This window comes from Monodelphis domestica, chromosome 2, assembly GCF_027887165.1.
Source record: "Monodelphis domestica isolate mMonDom1 chromosome 2, mMonDom1.pri, whole genome shotgun sequence".
In the NCBI taxonomy this organism is placed as follows: domain Eukaryota; kingdom Metazoa; phylum Chordata; class Mammalia; order Didelphimorphia; family Didelphidae; genus Monodelphis; species Monodelphis domestica.
Window position 1 is genome coordinate 153,176,356 of NC_077228.1, and position 15,745 is coordinate 153,192,100.

Here is a 15,745-nt window from a genome sequence, read left to right on the forward strand (position 1 = left end):
GAATTGAGAAAGATTTGGAAAGGCTTCCTGTAGAAGTTGGGATTTTAATTGGAATTTAAAGGAAATCAGAGAAGCCAATATTTGAAGATGGGGTGGAAGGAGAGCATTCCATTCATGGGAAAACAGCTAGATAAAATGCCCAGAGCTGAAAGATGGGGTGTTTTATTTGTGGAGCAACAAGGAGGCTGGATGGAAGAGTATGTGATATGAAATAAGGTTGTAACAAGGCTAAAAATGTAGAAAGGAGCTAGATTATGAAAGGTTCTAAATGTCAAACAGAGTGTTTTATATTTGATCTTGGAGACAATAAGGAGATACTGGAGTTTATTAAGTGGGGTTGGAAGGAGTTGAGGTGACATGATTGAACTTATCCTATCACTTTTTTTTTCATTTTATTGGATTTTTATCCATTCACATTTAATCTTATCAGAGTTAAGTTATATTTTTTCCATTTGTCTCTAATATTGGTGGGTTTTTTTCCTAAATTAGAATTTTTTATATTCCTCTTCCCCTGCAAAGAAAATACTTTGTCTTCTTTTACAATACCATTTTATCTTCTTTAAGATAACTATTCTCACAGGTTTTCTTTCCTTCAACTTCAAGCTCCTTACTCTCCATTTCCCACCCCCTTCTTTAGTTTTGTATTTTTGATTAACTTAATTCATTTCTTCTTTTCTTAATTAATTTCTTTTTTCTTTTATCTAGCTATCAGAATTTTCCTCTCCTTATTTGATTTAGCCAAGTCAAGTAAAATTCTCTCATTTCCTTCAACTTATTTTGTTAGTTTTCTCCCATTTTCTGCTCCTTTTTCTAAAAAGGATTTCTTTCCTTGTTCTCTCCATTTATTCTCTTACCTTTCTTTCGCTTCTTTTCTACATTGTCCCTCATGTCTTTATATTTGTGTGCCTGATCTATTCTCCTGTTTATTCATTGAAGCTTACTATTGCAGATTCAAGTTTTTCTATTCTCTTTATTATTTTTGCTTTGCAGGACATTAATTCTGCTCTCATAATTCTCATTTTTCTTTTAAACCACTTTAGCAACAGCATGTTGTAATTTCATGTTCTCCTCATGCTATTGTTTCTTCTCTTAATTTATCTGTTTATGTTCAATGTCTTTGAGATTTCTTTATGAAAACTTTGATGCTTTCAGTCCCTGCCCCCCTTATTTTCCTTATCACTCACTTCCTGACTCCCTCCATTCTGATTGTGGTTTCTTTGTGACTTGAATTTCAAAATGTCTCAACCTCTTCCCAGGCTGGGCAATTACTCAAAGTTCACTAATCTAGGTCTCTGCTCCTATTGACTTTTGAGTGGACTGAACTGGCCACAGCTGGATGCTGTGTTTCTGACCACAACTCCCATCTTGGTGACCTCTCTTGATCTATCTATTCCCTAGTTCTCTGGCTCAGTACCAGCAGGTCAGAAGCAACTTTCCCTAGCACTGGCAGTTCAGAATCTGCTTTTCTTTTCACTGGTAGTTCATAGTTTTGCAGCATTGTTATATTGTGGCTGTAGCCTCCAGCTGGCTTCTCTTAAAGGGCTACTGTCAAACTGGCTATTAAAACCTCAGCAGAGTTCCCCAAGCCTAGAGCCAGGGTCTTTATAGTACTGGAAAGAGTGATGGGGAAACAAGGTGCAGGGGTGAATTTTGATGTAAGCCTGTATCCTGTCTTAGCTGCCCAATAGTGTGAGAGGTATGGGAGAAATACTGAGTGAGCTCAAGGTTAGTGAGCATAAATTTCTGGGTTGGTTTGTATTTTTTTTCTTCAACTTCATTTCCAGATTCTGAGTGTTCTAGCCCATGGAAATAGCTGAAGTTGCTTTCTTTTTGGTGTAGAATTTATTAATTTTTGATGCATAATAAGGAGGTTGAGAGGTTGTGAGGATTAAAGAAAAATGCCTAGCCTACCATCTTGTTGCTCACATGGAATTCTCTTACCTTTCCATTAATTTTAAACTTTTATTCTTTGATATGTGATCTATAAACTTTATTCCATGGAAGTAAAGCTTCTAAGGTACCCATTTTTGCCGCTTTTAACAGTTTCTAGATTTATAGGCTTTGCCTTCTTTTCCTCCCTTTTCCCCCCTATTTTTGTCTCACTTAAGGAGATATTAATTACTAGAAAAGATTATTTAGAATATAGAATTATTGCCATATGGTAGAAATTTTCCTGTATGCTTGATTGTGCAGTCTATTACTACTCCTTGCCCTCTCTTGTCCTTTTATGTATCAGTTGCCCTCAGGAGCTTTGATTCCCCTTTTCCTGCAGGAGGGTGCTATCCATGGGGGCATTATACTCTCTCATAGGCAATGTAAATAGATCATCTCAGAGGCAAAGCGTTAGTAGTGGAAGGGACAAAAAAAGATTTCTTGCATAAAGTACTATTAGAGTTGACTTAAAAGAATGTTGAGAAGCCAGGAGGGAGAGGTAAGGAAGAAGAGCATTCCAGGCATGGGAGACATGTTACACTGTAGTGTCCACCACAGTATTGTGTAGATATTTTAAATATAGTAATGCTTTTTGTGTTTGGAGATATAAATTCTAACAGGCTCAACCTCCTGAAATATCCTTAAATTTGAAATAAATGAAAAAGATCCTATTGCTACTAAAATTGTTATCACAAATCATGTCCACTAAATACCATACTATTTGCTCAAGCAAGAAATGCTTGAGCTGTTTTCCAGAGCGTGTTTGCTGTACTTTATCACTCCCACTAGACTTTATTTTCTGGTTTTAAGGTAGAAAACAGATTAAAGAATGAAATCAAAAGCAGCAGCAACTGATAAGAAAGAGCTATCACTTCTTAGTGACAGCATTAAAAAGTAATACTTGGCAACCTGATAGCAAGTGGGTAAAGAGAACAAATGTGATCTAAGCAGAAGCATCAAAACCACACCATTCTTGGTTCCTTTACCACAGGAACCAGCCTTCAAAAGCATCTGTCAACTCAGAAACATCATTCTGTCTAGTACAGAGCAATATAATTTTTCAAAGTGGTCTCTGATAGTCCAGAAGAGGTTAACTTGTGTTCTTGGTAAACCATGGAAGGAGAACATTGGGAAATGGAAAAAGAACAAGATTTGGAGTCAGAAGATCTGGGTTGGAATACTCTGTATGACAAGTCACTTAACCACTAGACCTCATTTTTCTCATCTATAAAATGGTTACTTGTATAAAAATTATGGTTCCAAGCAGTTTTTTTTTAATTAAAAAAATATATATATATAAACTATAACAATTAAAATTAGTTTTTCTACTAAAAGTATTATATTTTATGAGGTTTATTAAAGATTAACAAATAAAGAAAATACAAAATAAGATAGCACGTGCCTAGGAGGGTTGAAAGCCCATTCAATTTCACTTACTCTACATCTTGAGAGATTTGGAAGCAAAAGCTTGTGCTTGGAAGCAGAAGCAGGGAGAGAGGGGCTTAGGCAGTACAGTCAGTTTAAATACCCCTTTTGCCCTCAGCCCAGGTGAGGACCTCCAGTGAGATTTCAGGGAATTCTGGGAACTGCCAAGGACTTCTGGGAATTGAAGTCTGTGTTCAAATCTTCATTTTACATTTCTCCATTTGATCCTTATTGGGAAAGGTTTTCCCCAAAAGGATCATGAAAACATAATCAACTTAAAGATTACAATAATTTGAGGATAAGAGGAAAAGAACAAAACCAATAATTGCTAGACACATTGACAAAAAGCCAGTTAGGGGGCAGTCCCCTTTGGCATGAAAGTATACATACAAATAAATGTTCAATCAACCACACCCAAAGTTCATTGATCTTCTGGTGCAGCTTGTGGTCTAGAGGCATATCTTCATGGTGTCTTCTCCAAATGGTTCAGTTTCCGGATTTGGAGAGGTATCATGTTTCTTAACCTAAAATTCTTCTCAAAAGGAATTTAAACTTTGCTATTTAAAATAACAATATTTTTACATTTCCCCGTGAAGAGGGTCATTGAAAAACACAGGATCACTTAGGAATGCATGGCTGAGTTATGAGGTATATGAATCAATTTGCAAGAGGAATTAAAAAGACATCAGAAAAAAATCCCAATAAAAAAGAAAATGTCTGGATGAAAATATAGACTATCAGTCTTATGTGTAAAAAGTCTAAGTAAAGGAAAAGTAAATCTATAACAGGTCCTTGAATCAGGGCCCAATTAAAATGATCTAAGCAAGTAAGCATTTACCCAATCAGTAGCCAGGACTACAGAAAGTTTGCCACACTATGAAAGACAGAAAAGGGACTAGATTATAGGAGCCAAGTAGGAGCCAAGTTTGGGATACTTGTCTGTAAATATTTTCACAAAGAGTGTGCATACAAGGAAGGCCTACATCTTTATGTATGTTAAGTGTCGCAACCTTGAGTCTTTACACTAGATTCAGGTCCTTCGTATTGGCTTGGAAGTGCATCAATCCTTCCTGGATTGGTTTCTCTTTGGCCCTGTGTAATGGCTCTTTTGTATATCTTGTCCTGGAATCAGACAGAATCATTAAGCAAAGTCCCATAATTTTGTTTAAACAATTAGTGGCATCATTTTTATAATCTCAAGCTTTGGGGGCATGCATTAACATTATAGCAAATGTATTTTAAACTTATACTACTGCAAAATCAAAAAGTTAAAGAAAATCTTAATACTGTTGACATGTGCTTTAAACATAAAAAGGAGAGGAAAAAATACTGAAATAGTATTTTGCACATGCAAGAAAAATATAATAAAAGAGTTTTTAAAAATTCAAAAATGTAATACAAGGCTTTCTCACCAGAATGAGATCTATTTCCTCTTCATATCTGGCCATAATCCACTGTGAGTGCAAAGCAAATGAATTTCACATGGTAACAGATTTTTTTTTAATAAAGAACAGTAGTATAAATATTATCCCCCAAATTCTCAATAGCCCAGTTAATTACAATAACAAACAAGCCCACTATCATATTTCACATAAGTTGCTATATGGCATTTTAAAAGCCTATAAACTGATGGATATTTGTCACATTTTTTACAAGTGTAGCATATCTTTCAACCTTGGTAAACATATTTTTAAACAAAGTAAAACTCATTTTGGGTCTAGAACATCATCAAGAAATCTAGATACCATTCTGGTAGAAGTAAAGTGAGCTGAAATGTATAAATGAGAGATGCTTCCTTTTTTGGGGGGGGGGGGCTTCTAAGGATACAATGCCCTGGGATTAACTTCCCAACTTCCATTCAGATTTTTATAAATGCAGGAGTTGGGGTTTATAATTGTATTTCACTTCAGCTACTAAAATGGGCCTTACCTCGTGTTAGAGGCAGGCAAAATGACCAGAGATTGTTAAGAAAAATTCTAAAAATCATGTCTAAAGCACCCTTAAAATCAATTTGAGATATTTAGATCATTAAATTTTCCAAAGGTTGTTGTAGCAATTTTCTGATGAAGTCCATCTATCCTCTATGTGACAATTTACAAAAATCAAAAATAGAAAAGCTGTTTTTATATGGGCTTACTCAATAATGTTTGTTCAGTATAGTTATAGGGGAAAAGCAACAGAATGTAACAGTAGTTAAAACCCAGTACATTAAAATGATCCAGTGAAACAGAATAGTATTGAATGCAGTAATATATGAACTTAAAATCACAAAGTTAAACCTTAAACAAAACAATCAGTAAAATGCAATAGAATACAGAGATTTTTATAAAACATGGAGTCTGAAATGCCTTAAAAATATAACCTCCAGTCTCTTTAAAGTTCCTTGGGTTTTTTGTGTTTTTAAATTATCCATTTAGAGGCCTATTGTCATAAGTCAGAAGATAGCTAATGGTTAGGCAATGGGAGTTAAATGACTTCTCTAGGGCCACACTTTCAGGAAGTGTCTGAGGCCAGATTTCAACCCAGGACTTCCAGTCTCTAGGCCTGGCTCTCAAGCCACTGAGCCTTCGAGTTGCCTCCCCCTAGTGAGGAATCTCAAATTTGGCTAAAGAGTTGCAGGGAACTGAATTTTCCCCTGACTCCCAGGTGAGCTAAGTGAATGAATCAATACAGTCAAAAGATATCCTTTTAAAGTAGCCATGCTTTAAGTTCAAAAGTCTCTTCCTTCTCCTCTTTCTCCCTCCCTGTGATTGCCTGCCCCCAGTCCACGCAGAGGCTAATTGTAGCCTAAAGAAAAATCACCCCCGTTTTTTTACTAGCTGGTGGAAGTGAGTCCTGGGCCAGGGGCGATGATCGATCTGCTCCGAGGCTAGAGTCTGCTGGGGCTGGGTGGGTGGGTCACCAGGTGATCGAGATCTGGGTCAAACAGGTGAGGATACTTGGACCAGGTGAGCGAGAGACCAGGAGCAGCAACTGGAGCAGTAGCGATTTGAATCAAATAGGTCCAGATGAAGAGGCTTTTCTGAAAATTCTTGGAGGAACTTGGCTTAAAAAAAAAAAAACCTAGGCACTAGCTATTAAAAGCTGAACTTAGTTACAGTAGAGAAAAGATCAGAAGATTGAAGGTATTTCGTCCCAATCTACATGGTTCGCCAAAACTGTAACAATTAAAATTAGTTTTTCTACTAAAAGTATTATACTTTTTGAGGTTTATTAAAGATTAAAAAATAAAGAAAATGCAAAATAAGATAGCACATGCCTAGGAGGGCTGAAAGCCCATTCAATTTCACTTACTCTACATCTTGAGAGACGCGTGTGCTTGGAAGCGGAAGCAGGGAGAGAGGGGCTTAGGCGGTACAATCAGTTTAAATACCCCTTTTGCTCTCGGCCCAGGTGAGGACCTCCGGTGAGATTTCAGGGAATTCTGGGAACTGCCAAGGACTTCTGGGAATTGAAATCTAGGGTTCAAATCTCCATTTTACAATATATATTTGTTATGTTAAAGTTTCCAAATGCCTCCCTCTTTCACCTCCCCACACTAGGGAAGGCATCATTTGACAAAAAAATAAATATCTAAAACTATGACTTGCTTGTTACTATTTATCAGTTCTTTCTCTGGACATGAACATATATGTCATTCTTCAAACACTGTTTCTCTTGGTTCTGTTCATCTCACTTTTCATAATTTCATGTAGATCTCTTCCTTTTTAAAAAATGAGGCTGCTCCTCATTTCTTATGTCACAGTAGTATTCCATCACAATTGTATGCCACAACTTGTTTAGACATTTCTCAATTGATGGACATTCTCTCAATTTCTAGGTCTTTGCCACCACAAAGAGAGCTCCTATAAATATTTTAAAACATACAAGATCTTTTCCTTTTTCCTAATCATCTTAGGAAACAAACCTAATAATGATATTGCTGCATTAATTTTTAGAACTCTGAAATGGTTGGAACAGATCACATTTCCATCAGCAGTGCCCAAATTTTCCATGCCCCCTCCAACATTTGTCATTTTACCTTTTTAGATAATCCATATAGATATGAAATATCTCAGAGTTGTTTTAATGTGCATCTTTCTAATCTATAATGATTGAGCATTTTTTCATATTTTTATACGTAGCTATGATTTCTTTATCCAAAAACTGTTTAGACCATTTGACCATTTATCAATTAGAGAATTCTTCATATTCTTATAAATTTGACAACATCCTCTATATATTTTAGATATGGGATCTGTTTATGAAAAGCTGCCCATAAATTTTCCCCCTCTTTTCTGCTTGTCTTCTGATGTTGGCTACATTAATTTTATTTGCACAGATCCTTTTTAATTTAATGTAATAAAAATTAATTCATTTTACATCTCACAATGATTTCTATGTCTTATTTATTCATAAATTCTTCACCTATCTGTAAATCTGATAAGTAATATGTTCCTTTTTCTACTACTTTGCTTTTGATAGGTCCTTTTATGTCTAGATCACGTATCCATTTTAATCTTAACTGGGTAAATGATGTAAGATATTGATTTATATCTAATTTCTGCCAGATTGTTTTCCAGTTTCCCCAGTAATTTTTACCAAAAAGTGAATTACTGTCCTAAATCTTGGATCTTTACTTTTGTCAAATGCAAGGTTACTAAAATCTTTTACTGCTGTTTGTTGTATGTCTATTCTCTTTCATTGCTTTATTTATTTGTTTCTTAGCCAGTACTAGATAGCTTTGATAATTATTGCTTTGAATTAGAGTTTAAAATATGGTAATGCTAGTCCTTCCTTTACTTATTTTCTTATTAACTCTTTTGATATTCTTGACTGTTCATCCAAATGAATTTTGTTATTTTTTCTAGTTCAATAAAATAATTTCTCAAATTTTAGTTCTTAAATCCTATCCTCTTATGTTAATAAAATAATGCTCATAATTATATGTGATATAATAGTGCACATAATGTATTTTAGAAAGAATTCCACCAAGATGATTTTTTAAAAATTTTGGTACTTAAAATGTAGTTAGTAGCTGTTATCTAGAAAATTCTGTTGTTCAATTCAAACTTGGGTTGATCATTTTATTCTGTGAAGATAGCTGGACAGATAAAATGTACAAAGTATGATCTAAAATGTTATTTCCTATCTGATCTTGTCAGGAAGCAGTTCTTCAAACATTATCCCACTGCACAATATAGTTCAAATACTACACTCTAGAAGTGTGCCAGCATCACCTGCCTCTTCACCACTAGTGCAGCCACGGAAGCTTTCAGGAAGTTTGGGCTGGAGTGTTGACAATTTACAAAACATTCCAGATAATGACATTTCTACTCAACCAGAGAAAGTTAATTCTGGGGAGAGTGTGGAAATACTGAAAAAAGTCCAGGAGGAAATATTCGTCAGTAGTTGTGAATCAGCAAAAACCATTTGTGAATCAGAAGAATTACCTTCTCCACAAATTTTTGTCAATGATGTTCCAAAACTAGAGTCTGAAGAATACCCATCAATTGTATTGGATAACAAAGATTCACATGCAGAAGTGAGATTTGATGGTGATAGTCCTGGGGATGAGTTCTCCTTACGCCGTCCTGATAACCTAAAGGGATTGTCTTCATTCCAAAGAAGCCATAGTATTATTGCAAGTTTAGGGCTAGCTTTTCCATCTCAGAATGGGTCCTCAGCTGTTTCACGATGGCCAAGTCTTGCTGACAAGAACATTGTTTCTGAAGATTGGGAAAACTTTACCTTTTCTCCAGGTTATGAACAGACTTATAACCAAAGTACAAGTGCTGATAGGTATGCAAATATTGAATTTTCTTTGAGAACGTTGACTTTTTTTGAAATTATTTTTATCTATTTATTCTTTTACTTCTTACACTTTAGTAACAAGAAAGATTCTCTTTACATATACTAATTCTATTTAACTATATGATTATCGGGGGGAAATTAATCAGAGAACTTTTAAAATGTAACATTGCTTACACTCATTTATAAGATACTTATGTACTATTAATAAATATCAATGTCAATGAGACATGTGAAACCCAATGGAATTGCACATCAGTTATGGGAAGGGGGTAAGGGCCGAAGAGGGAAAGAACATGAATCTTGTAACCATGGAAAAATATTCTAAATTAATTAGTTAAATAAAAATTTCCAAATTAAAAAGACAAAATAATAATAAATATCAGTGATGCTATTGAGTAAACTTGTGCATATGGCCTTTTTTTTTAAATCTTTTTTTTTTAAACCCATACCTTCTGTCTTGGAACCAATACATAATACATAGTATTGGTTCCAAGGCAGAAGAGTGGTAAGGGCTAGGCAATGGGGGTTAAGTGATTTACCCAGGGTCACACAGCTGGGAATTATCTGAAGCCAGATTTAAACCTAGGACCTCTCATCTCTAGGCCTGGCTCTCAATCCACTGAGCTACCCAGCTGCTGCCCCTGTGCATAAGTCTTATGTCAGGAAACTTGTTGAATGTTAAAGACTTTTGTTTCAATGTTGTATAAATATTTTGTTACTAATACTGAATTCTAAAAATCATGGTAAATATATTTCTTACTGTGGAGACAATACTTTTTCTCATTTTTAGTTCAACTGAGGACTGTCTGGTCCTAATATGCTGTGGGCTATATGACCTCTTACGTGGAGTTCTGTTGATCCTGCCTGATATTATGCTTGAACATGTGATGGACAAAGTTGTTCAACCAGACACACTTATAGTTCTTCTCAACCACCCATCACCTCTTATACAGCAAGGAGTTATTAAAGTAAGAACAACAGTCACATGTGATTTTTAATTTAGCAAGCAAATTTAAATGAAATTGAACGTCAAATATGATGATAAAATAACTCTTGAGCTTGACAGTAAAAATAACAAACTAACTGAAAATCATCATTATCTATAATATATTCATTGAGTTATTAAGCTCCTTTTAGTTCTCAATATGCTATATCAGTGCAATATTTTGGCAATACTTTCAAATATTTGGTTACTTCCAAATTATTTGCAGTGATTTGAGGAAAATAAGTACTTTGCATATGGGATATTAAATTAATTTTATCATTTGAATGTTTCTCATGTACATAAAAAAGAGAATATGTATATTTATCTTTCACAGAGTCAGATTCTTTAGTTAGGAAGAACTTCAATGATCATCTAGGTCTTCCCTTATCCAAAAGGAATTTCCACTATAAAATTACCTGTCAAGTCATCATCCATTCTTCGAAATATAATTAAAACAAAAATTTTCAAATTTCTCAGATTTTTGGAATAATATTTGGTGGCTCACTTCCAAAAAGCTTATTTATAATTGAAAGCAATTATATGATTGTTTTCTTCTGAGATGAAGAATGGATGTTCTATTTATAGCATTGCTTATGTTTTATGCTTGAGCAAAAAGCTATTTCCCTAGGCACAGAAAAAAGAACTCATTTTTCTGAGTCCTATGTAAGACTATTATTAGAAATATATATTAATGGTAGCTTAGCTTAATGATAATGTTTAAATGTTTCTCAGATAGATAACAATAGACACATAGATTTATCTTTCATAGAATAACAAATTTTATTGGAAAGAACCTCAGGAACCCAAATAATACCATACCCAAATGGAATTTTTACTATAGCAATGCCTATCAAATCATCATACATTCTTTGAAATATAGTGTTTAATAACTCAGCTTTTTAGTATAAGATTTGTAGACTTCCAAAAAGTTTAGTCATATAGTTTAAACCAATTATCTGATTGTCTTCTGATATGAACAATACTCTATTTAATTTTATAATACTTTATTACTAATTCTGATTTCTAAAAAGCATGGTAAATATCTTTCTCTTTAAGTCTAATGCAAATAATCAGAATGAATTATAAAAATATTTTTATTACAAACATAATTGACTAAGTTGTCTTATACATTTTTTGCTCAGTTGCTGGATGCATATTTTATTAGAGCATCTAAGGAACAGAAAGATAAATTCTTGAAGAACCGTGGCTTTGCCTTACTAGCCAATCAGTTATATCTTCATCAGGGAACTCAGAAACTTTTGGAATGCTTCATGGAAATGTTCTTTGGCTGTCCCATTATTCTTGATGAAGAGTAAGTGTATTTTTTTAATTGATAATTTGCCTTTAGATTAAGCTCTCAAGAACTTAGTAAATAAGTTAAAAGGCAGTCTTAAGATAAATTAACTTAATTTTTGTGAGCATGATGTGCTTTGAGAGATAGTGCAGTGAGATGAGTAGAAAGCTTGAAGGGCATCAGGTATAGAATGATTGCTATTCTATGTTGATTGAATCAGTTTGCTCATGAGGAATTCTCTGTACCAAGAAATCACAGGGCTAGTCTTGCTGTCAAATGTACACAGATATGTTTACAAATGTTCTGTTAATAGAATTTCCTGTTCATTTTTCCATTAGTCAAAAAGCATATATTAGCTGGTTCATCAACAAGCATTTACAAGCCTCATACTTCATATGTGTTTTGTCCCAGGCGGTGGTGGTGGTAGTAGTCTCTCGGAAGCCGAGTGCTACTAATAAGCACAGGAGCTCCCAGTATAACGGAGGAGACAACATAGAAACAACTACTTAATAGACAATGTAAACAAAAAGTAATTTTAGAAGGAAGGCCCTGGAAGGCTTGGGCAAAGAGTCTGCTTTTCCACTTCTTTCTTCTATAGCTCTTATTTCTTTTTTCATTTGTACCTTTAGCACTCTCATTTATTTTTTTAAATCATTTTTTACCTATTTTTCTAAAACTCTTGCTTTAGCTCTTCTAGGAATTCTAGTTGAATTTGTGTCCCAGCTATATTTTTCTTTAAAGCTGTGCTTATACATGTTTTCAAATCATTCTCTTCTTAAGAGGTTCGTGTCTTAAGTATCCCTTTCACCATAATACATTTTTATAATAGGATTTTTTTTATGGGTTAACTTGTGCATTCTTCTAATATACTTCCTAATTTCTGACTTCATGTTTGAACTAAGTTCAACACACTCCCAGAGTCAGCTTTGGGCTGGCCCAGATACTTTTTTCTTTGGGTATTAAGTGTTGTGTTATCTTAGGTTCCCAGAAATGGCTCAGTCTGTGAACAGCCAACTGTCAACTTGCTGTGTTTCAGTGTTCCCAGAGTGGTCTGATCCTTATCCAAGTCTAATCATTCACCCACTCCCTATTTGAGTTCTGGAAATTCCTGACCTGGGTTTGAGTCTGAACAGTATGCCTGTGTAGGCTCACCCAGTTTGGAGGTTTAGAAAACTGCTGCTGGACTCAGCCACTCTCAGCCAGTTGGAAATATCTGCTATTTCAGAGGGACAGAACTGTAGGCTCCACTTTGATTTGGGATTCCAAACCTGCTTTTTCTTCCATAGACTCAGTCAGGGCTGGAAGCTAGAACTGAGACCTGGGGTCAGAGTCAAATAACTGCTAGTTATTTCTGTACTTGTTCCTTATTGGGTATATAGCCTAGGGCCCTTGGATGACTACTCTTCACCTGGGAATACCACCTATCTGCATGGGTTCCTTCCTCAGCTTTCCTCAATCTGTGCCCCTAAGTGAGCAAAAGAGCTAACTTTGCACCTTTTCCTACTCCCTGCAAAAGTTTAGGCCCTTAAGTGATGTATTTGCAGCTCTTCTTGCCCTTGTGCTCAACTTTTCCATGCACTAGAATGCTTTCTGTGCTGCTGTTCCTGAATAGACCCCATCTCCATTATCCACAAACCACTTGGTCTCCTTATGCTGGTCCAGACTGAAAAAAATCACAGTGATTTTCCCCCCTAAAATTTCCCATCAGGATTCAGCCTGATATATTTTCTAAATGTTTGTAAGAACTAAAGGAGAGAGGCCAGGAAGCATGCTGCATTTCTTCTTCCTTCTCTGCCATTTTTGCGTGTGACGGTTTCATTAAGATGGGAGAAAAATAGCTAGATTTATAGGTAACAGGGATTGCCCTGACAGATCGGTAGAGACTGAAGAGTGGAGAAAGAGGATGAGAATGTTAGTGGGGCAATCTGCTAGAGAAATTAGGAAATTATCAAAGTTAGAGAGAGAGAGGAGTTTACCTTGCAAGAAAGAGGACTACTTCATGTGACACAGAGGTGAACAAAAAAATGATGAGTGATGACATATCTAAGTGATGTGAGTTGAAGAAAAAGAACCACTCAGTAGTTGACCTCAATTTTTTTTTGGTAAAAGCTTAAGGCAAAGTCTTAATCTGATATGAGAGAAGGTGCAATGGGAAGCCTAAGGACCAATAAAAGTGATTGAAATAGCCATTGTGATACATTGGACATGGCTAGTTACTTAGGGATATTTTTAAAAGGGTTGCTTTGCTCCAATGAGATCCCAAATGAGATTATGTACAATAAATTTGTAGCATACCGAATCAGCTCAGTTTTATGATTTTTTTCTAGCTCCATTCAACAACAGATGAATAGAAAAGAATATAGAAAGTAGGAACAATACAAGGCTGAAGTTTGTCAAGGTATGATTGGCAATAGGACAAGAGATTAAGTAATTTGAGTGTAGAAGTTAAGGCGGTTCATCAAGATATTGACCTGACAAAGGAGGTAGGGCTTGTAGCCAGCAGAGGGATCATTCCGTGGAAAAGAATTGAGGAAGGAGAGAGGGATTTAGCGGTTCCAGTGGGAACAAAAAACAGAGGAATCATAAGGAATAGGGTAAGATGAAATGATTAAATAATATAATCAAATAAAGGTCATTCAGAATTAGCAAACATGGAAATGAAACCCTTGTAGGTGATGGCATGTTCAAGGATACCATTTCTTTATGTTGCTGAGATGGAGAGGGGTACCATGGGAATTAAGTAACTTGGTATATTGTCCAATGGTGAGGGCAGAAGTTGGAGTGGAAAGGAAGACTGTGAACCAAGGAGACACTGAACTCACTGAAGAAGAAATGATTATCCTGGCAAATAATCTCCTGAGATATGGATTAGGTGATAAGGTTGAATAATGTAGACCTGAAAGGGTGATGGCACTGTGGAGACAATGTTGGGTTTGGTGTCAGGAAGACTTGAGTTCATATCTGGCCTTAGACACTAGTTATATGATCCCTGGGCAAATCACTTAACCTGTTTGCCTTTGTTTCCTCATCTATAAAATGGGGATAATAATAGCACCTGCCTCCCAGATCAAATGAGATAATAATTGTGAAGAGCTTAGCACAGTGCCTGGCCCATAATAGGTACCATATAAATGATGATGATGATTGTCTTGTTATGTCTCTCAGTGATGCTTCTTTAACATTAGATATCAACTTGTCTTAGGTACTAATGTCATAGACCCTTTAAAACAATGTATTTGGGGCAGCTAGGTAATATAGTGTTTAGAGCACCAGGCTTGGAGTTGAGAGGACCTGAGTTCAAATCTTGCCTCAGAGATTTCCTAGCTGTGTGACCCTGGGCAAATCAACCCCAGTTTCTTAGCCCTTATGTTGTTCTGTCTTACACTGATACTTTCTATTCTAAGACAGAAAGTAAGGGTTTAAAAAAGCTTATTATAGTTATTAAAATAGAAAAGGTATCAGAAGTGTTACAGATATGTTTCTCACTTTATACCTGATCTCTAACTAAATGCTGTTCATTATGGTTTTTTTAAAATAGGTTTGATCTTGAAGAAGTGAAAAATATGGAACTTTTTCAGAAGTGGTGTATCATTCCAGTCCTTGGACTAATCGAGACCTCTCTCAGTGACAACATACTCTTACACAACTCTCTTTTTCTTCTTCTTCAAATTTTAAATTCTTGTTCTAAAGTGGCAGATCTGTTGCTGGATAATGGCCTCTTATTTGTATTATGTAATACCATTGCTGCCCTAAATGGACTGGAAACAAAGTAAGTATTACATTAGTCTATTTTAAGTTATACTTTCATAAATTGAAAAGAGGAAAATTGAATTTTTATTTGGTCTTAGAGGTAATAGGAAGCCACTGGAGTTTATTGAGCAGGGAAGTGACATGGTTAGTTCTTTTCTTTAGGAATATCACTGTATATGCTATTTGGAAGAGCAGTTAGAGATAATACTGAAGGCAGGAAGAATAATTAGGAAGATATTTAAATAATCCTAGTGAGAGTTGATAAATAACTGAACTAGGATGCTAATCATATGAATGTAGGCAAAGGAATGTATACAAGAGATTTTTAAAAGGATTAATTACCCAACCAAGCAACTTAGTGACAAGACTGCATTGCAAGCATGGGATGAGGAAGTTGAAGATTCAGGATAAAGTAAGGTGATAGAGAGGACAATGCCTTTAATGGAACTATTGAACTTTGGAAGAAAGATGGATTCCAAGATTTCTTGATAACAACAGAGAGAATTTTGTTTGGTCCTCTAATTAATAAATATTAAATAATGGAAAAGAGAGAGATGTATGTTTAT

The 15,745-nt window shown here is 35.2% G+C and overlaps 1 protein-coding gene across 4 annotated transcripts in view; it reads left to right on the forward strand.

Moving 5' to 3' along the window:
* Window positions 1–15,745, forward strand: part of LYST (lysosomal trafficking regulator) — a 248,382-nt gene that overhangs the window by 133,658 nt on the left and 98,979 nt on the right. For all 4 annotated transcript variants that reach the window (XM_056816097.1, XM_056816099.1, XM_056816098.1 and 1 more), the window contains 4 exons: window positions 8,502–9,138; window positions 9,941–10,118; window positions 11,278–11,447; window positions 14,968–15,198. In XM_056816097.1, coding sequence (XP_056672075.1) covers window positions 8,502–9,138; window positions 9,941–10,118; window positions 11,278–11,447; window positions 14,968–15,198 — 1,216 coding nt within the window. The remainder of the gene's footprint in view (window positions 1–8,501; window positions 9,139–9,940; window positions 10,119–11,277; window positions 11,448–14,967; window positions 15,199–15,745) is intronic.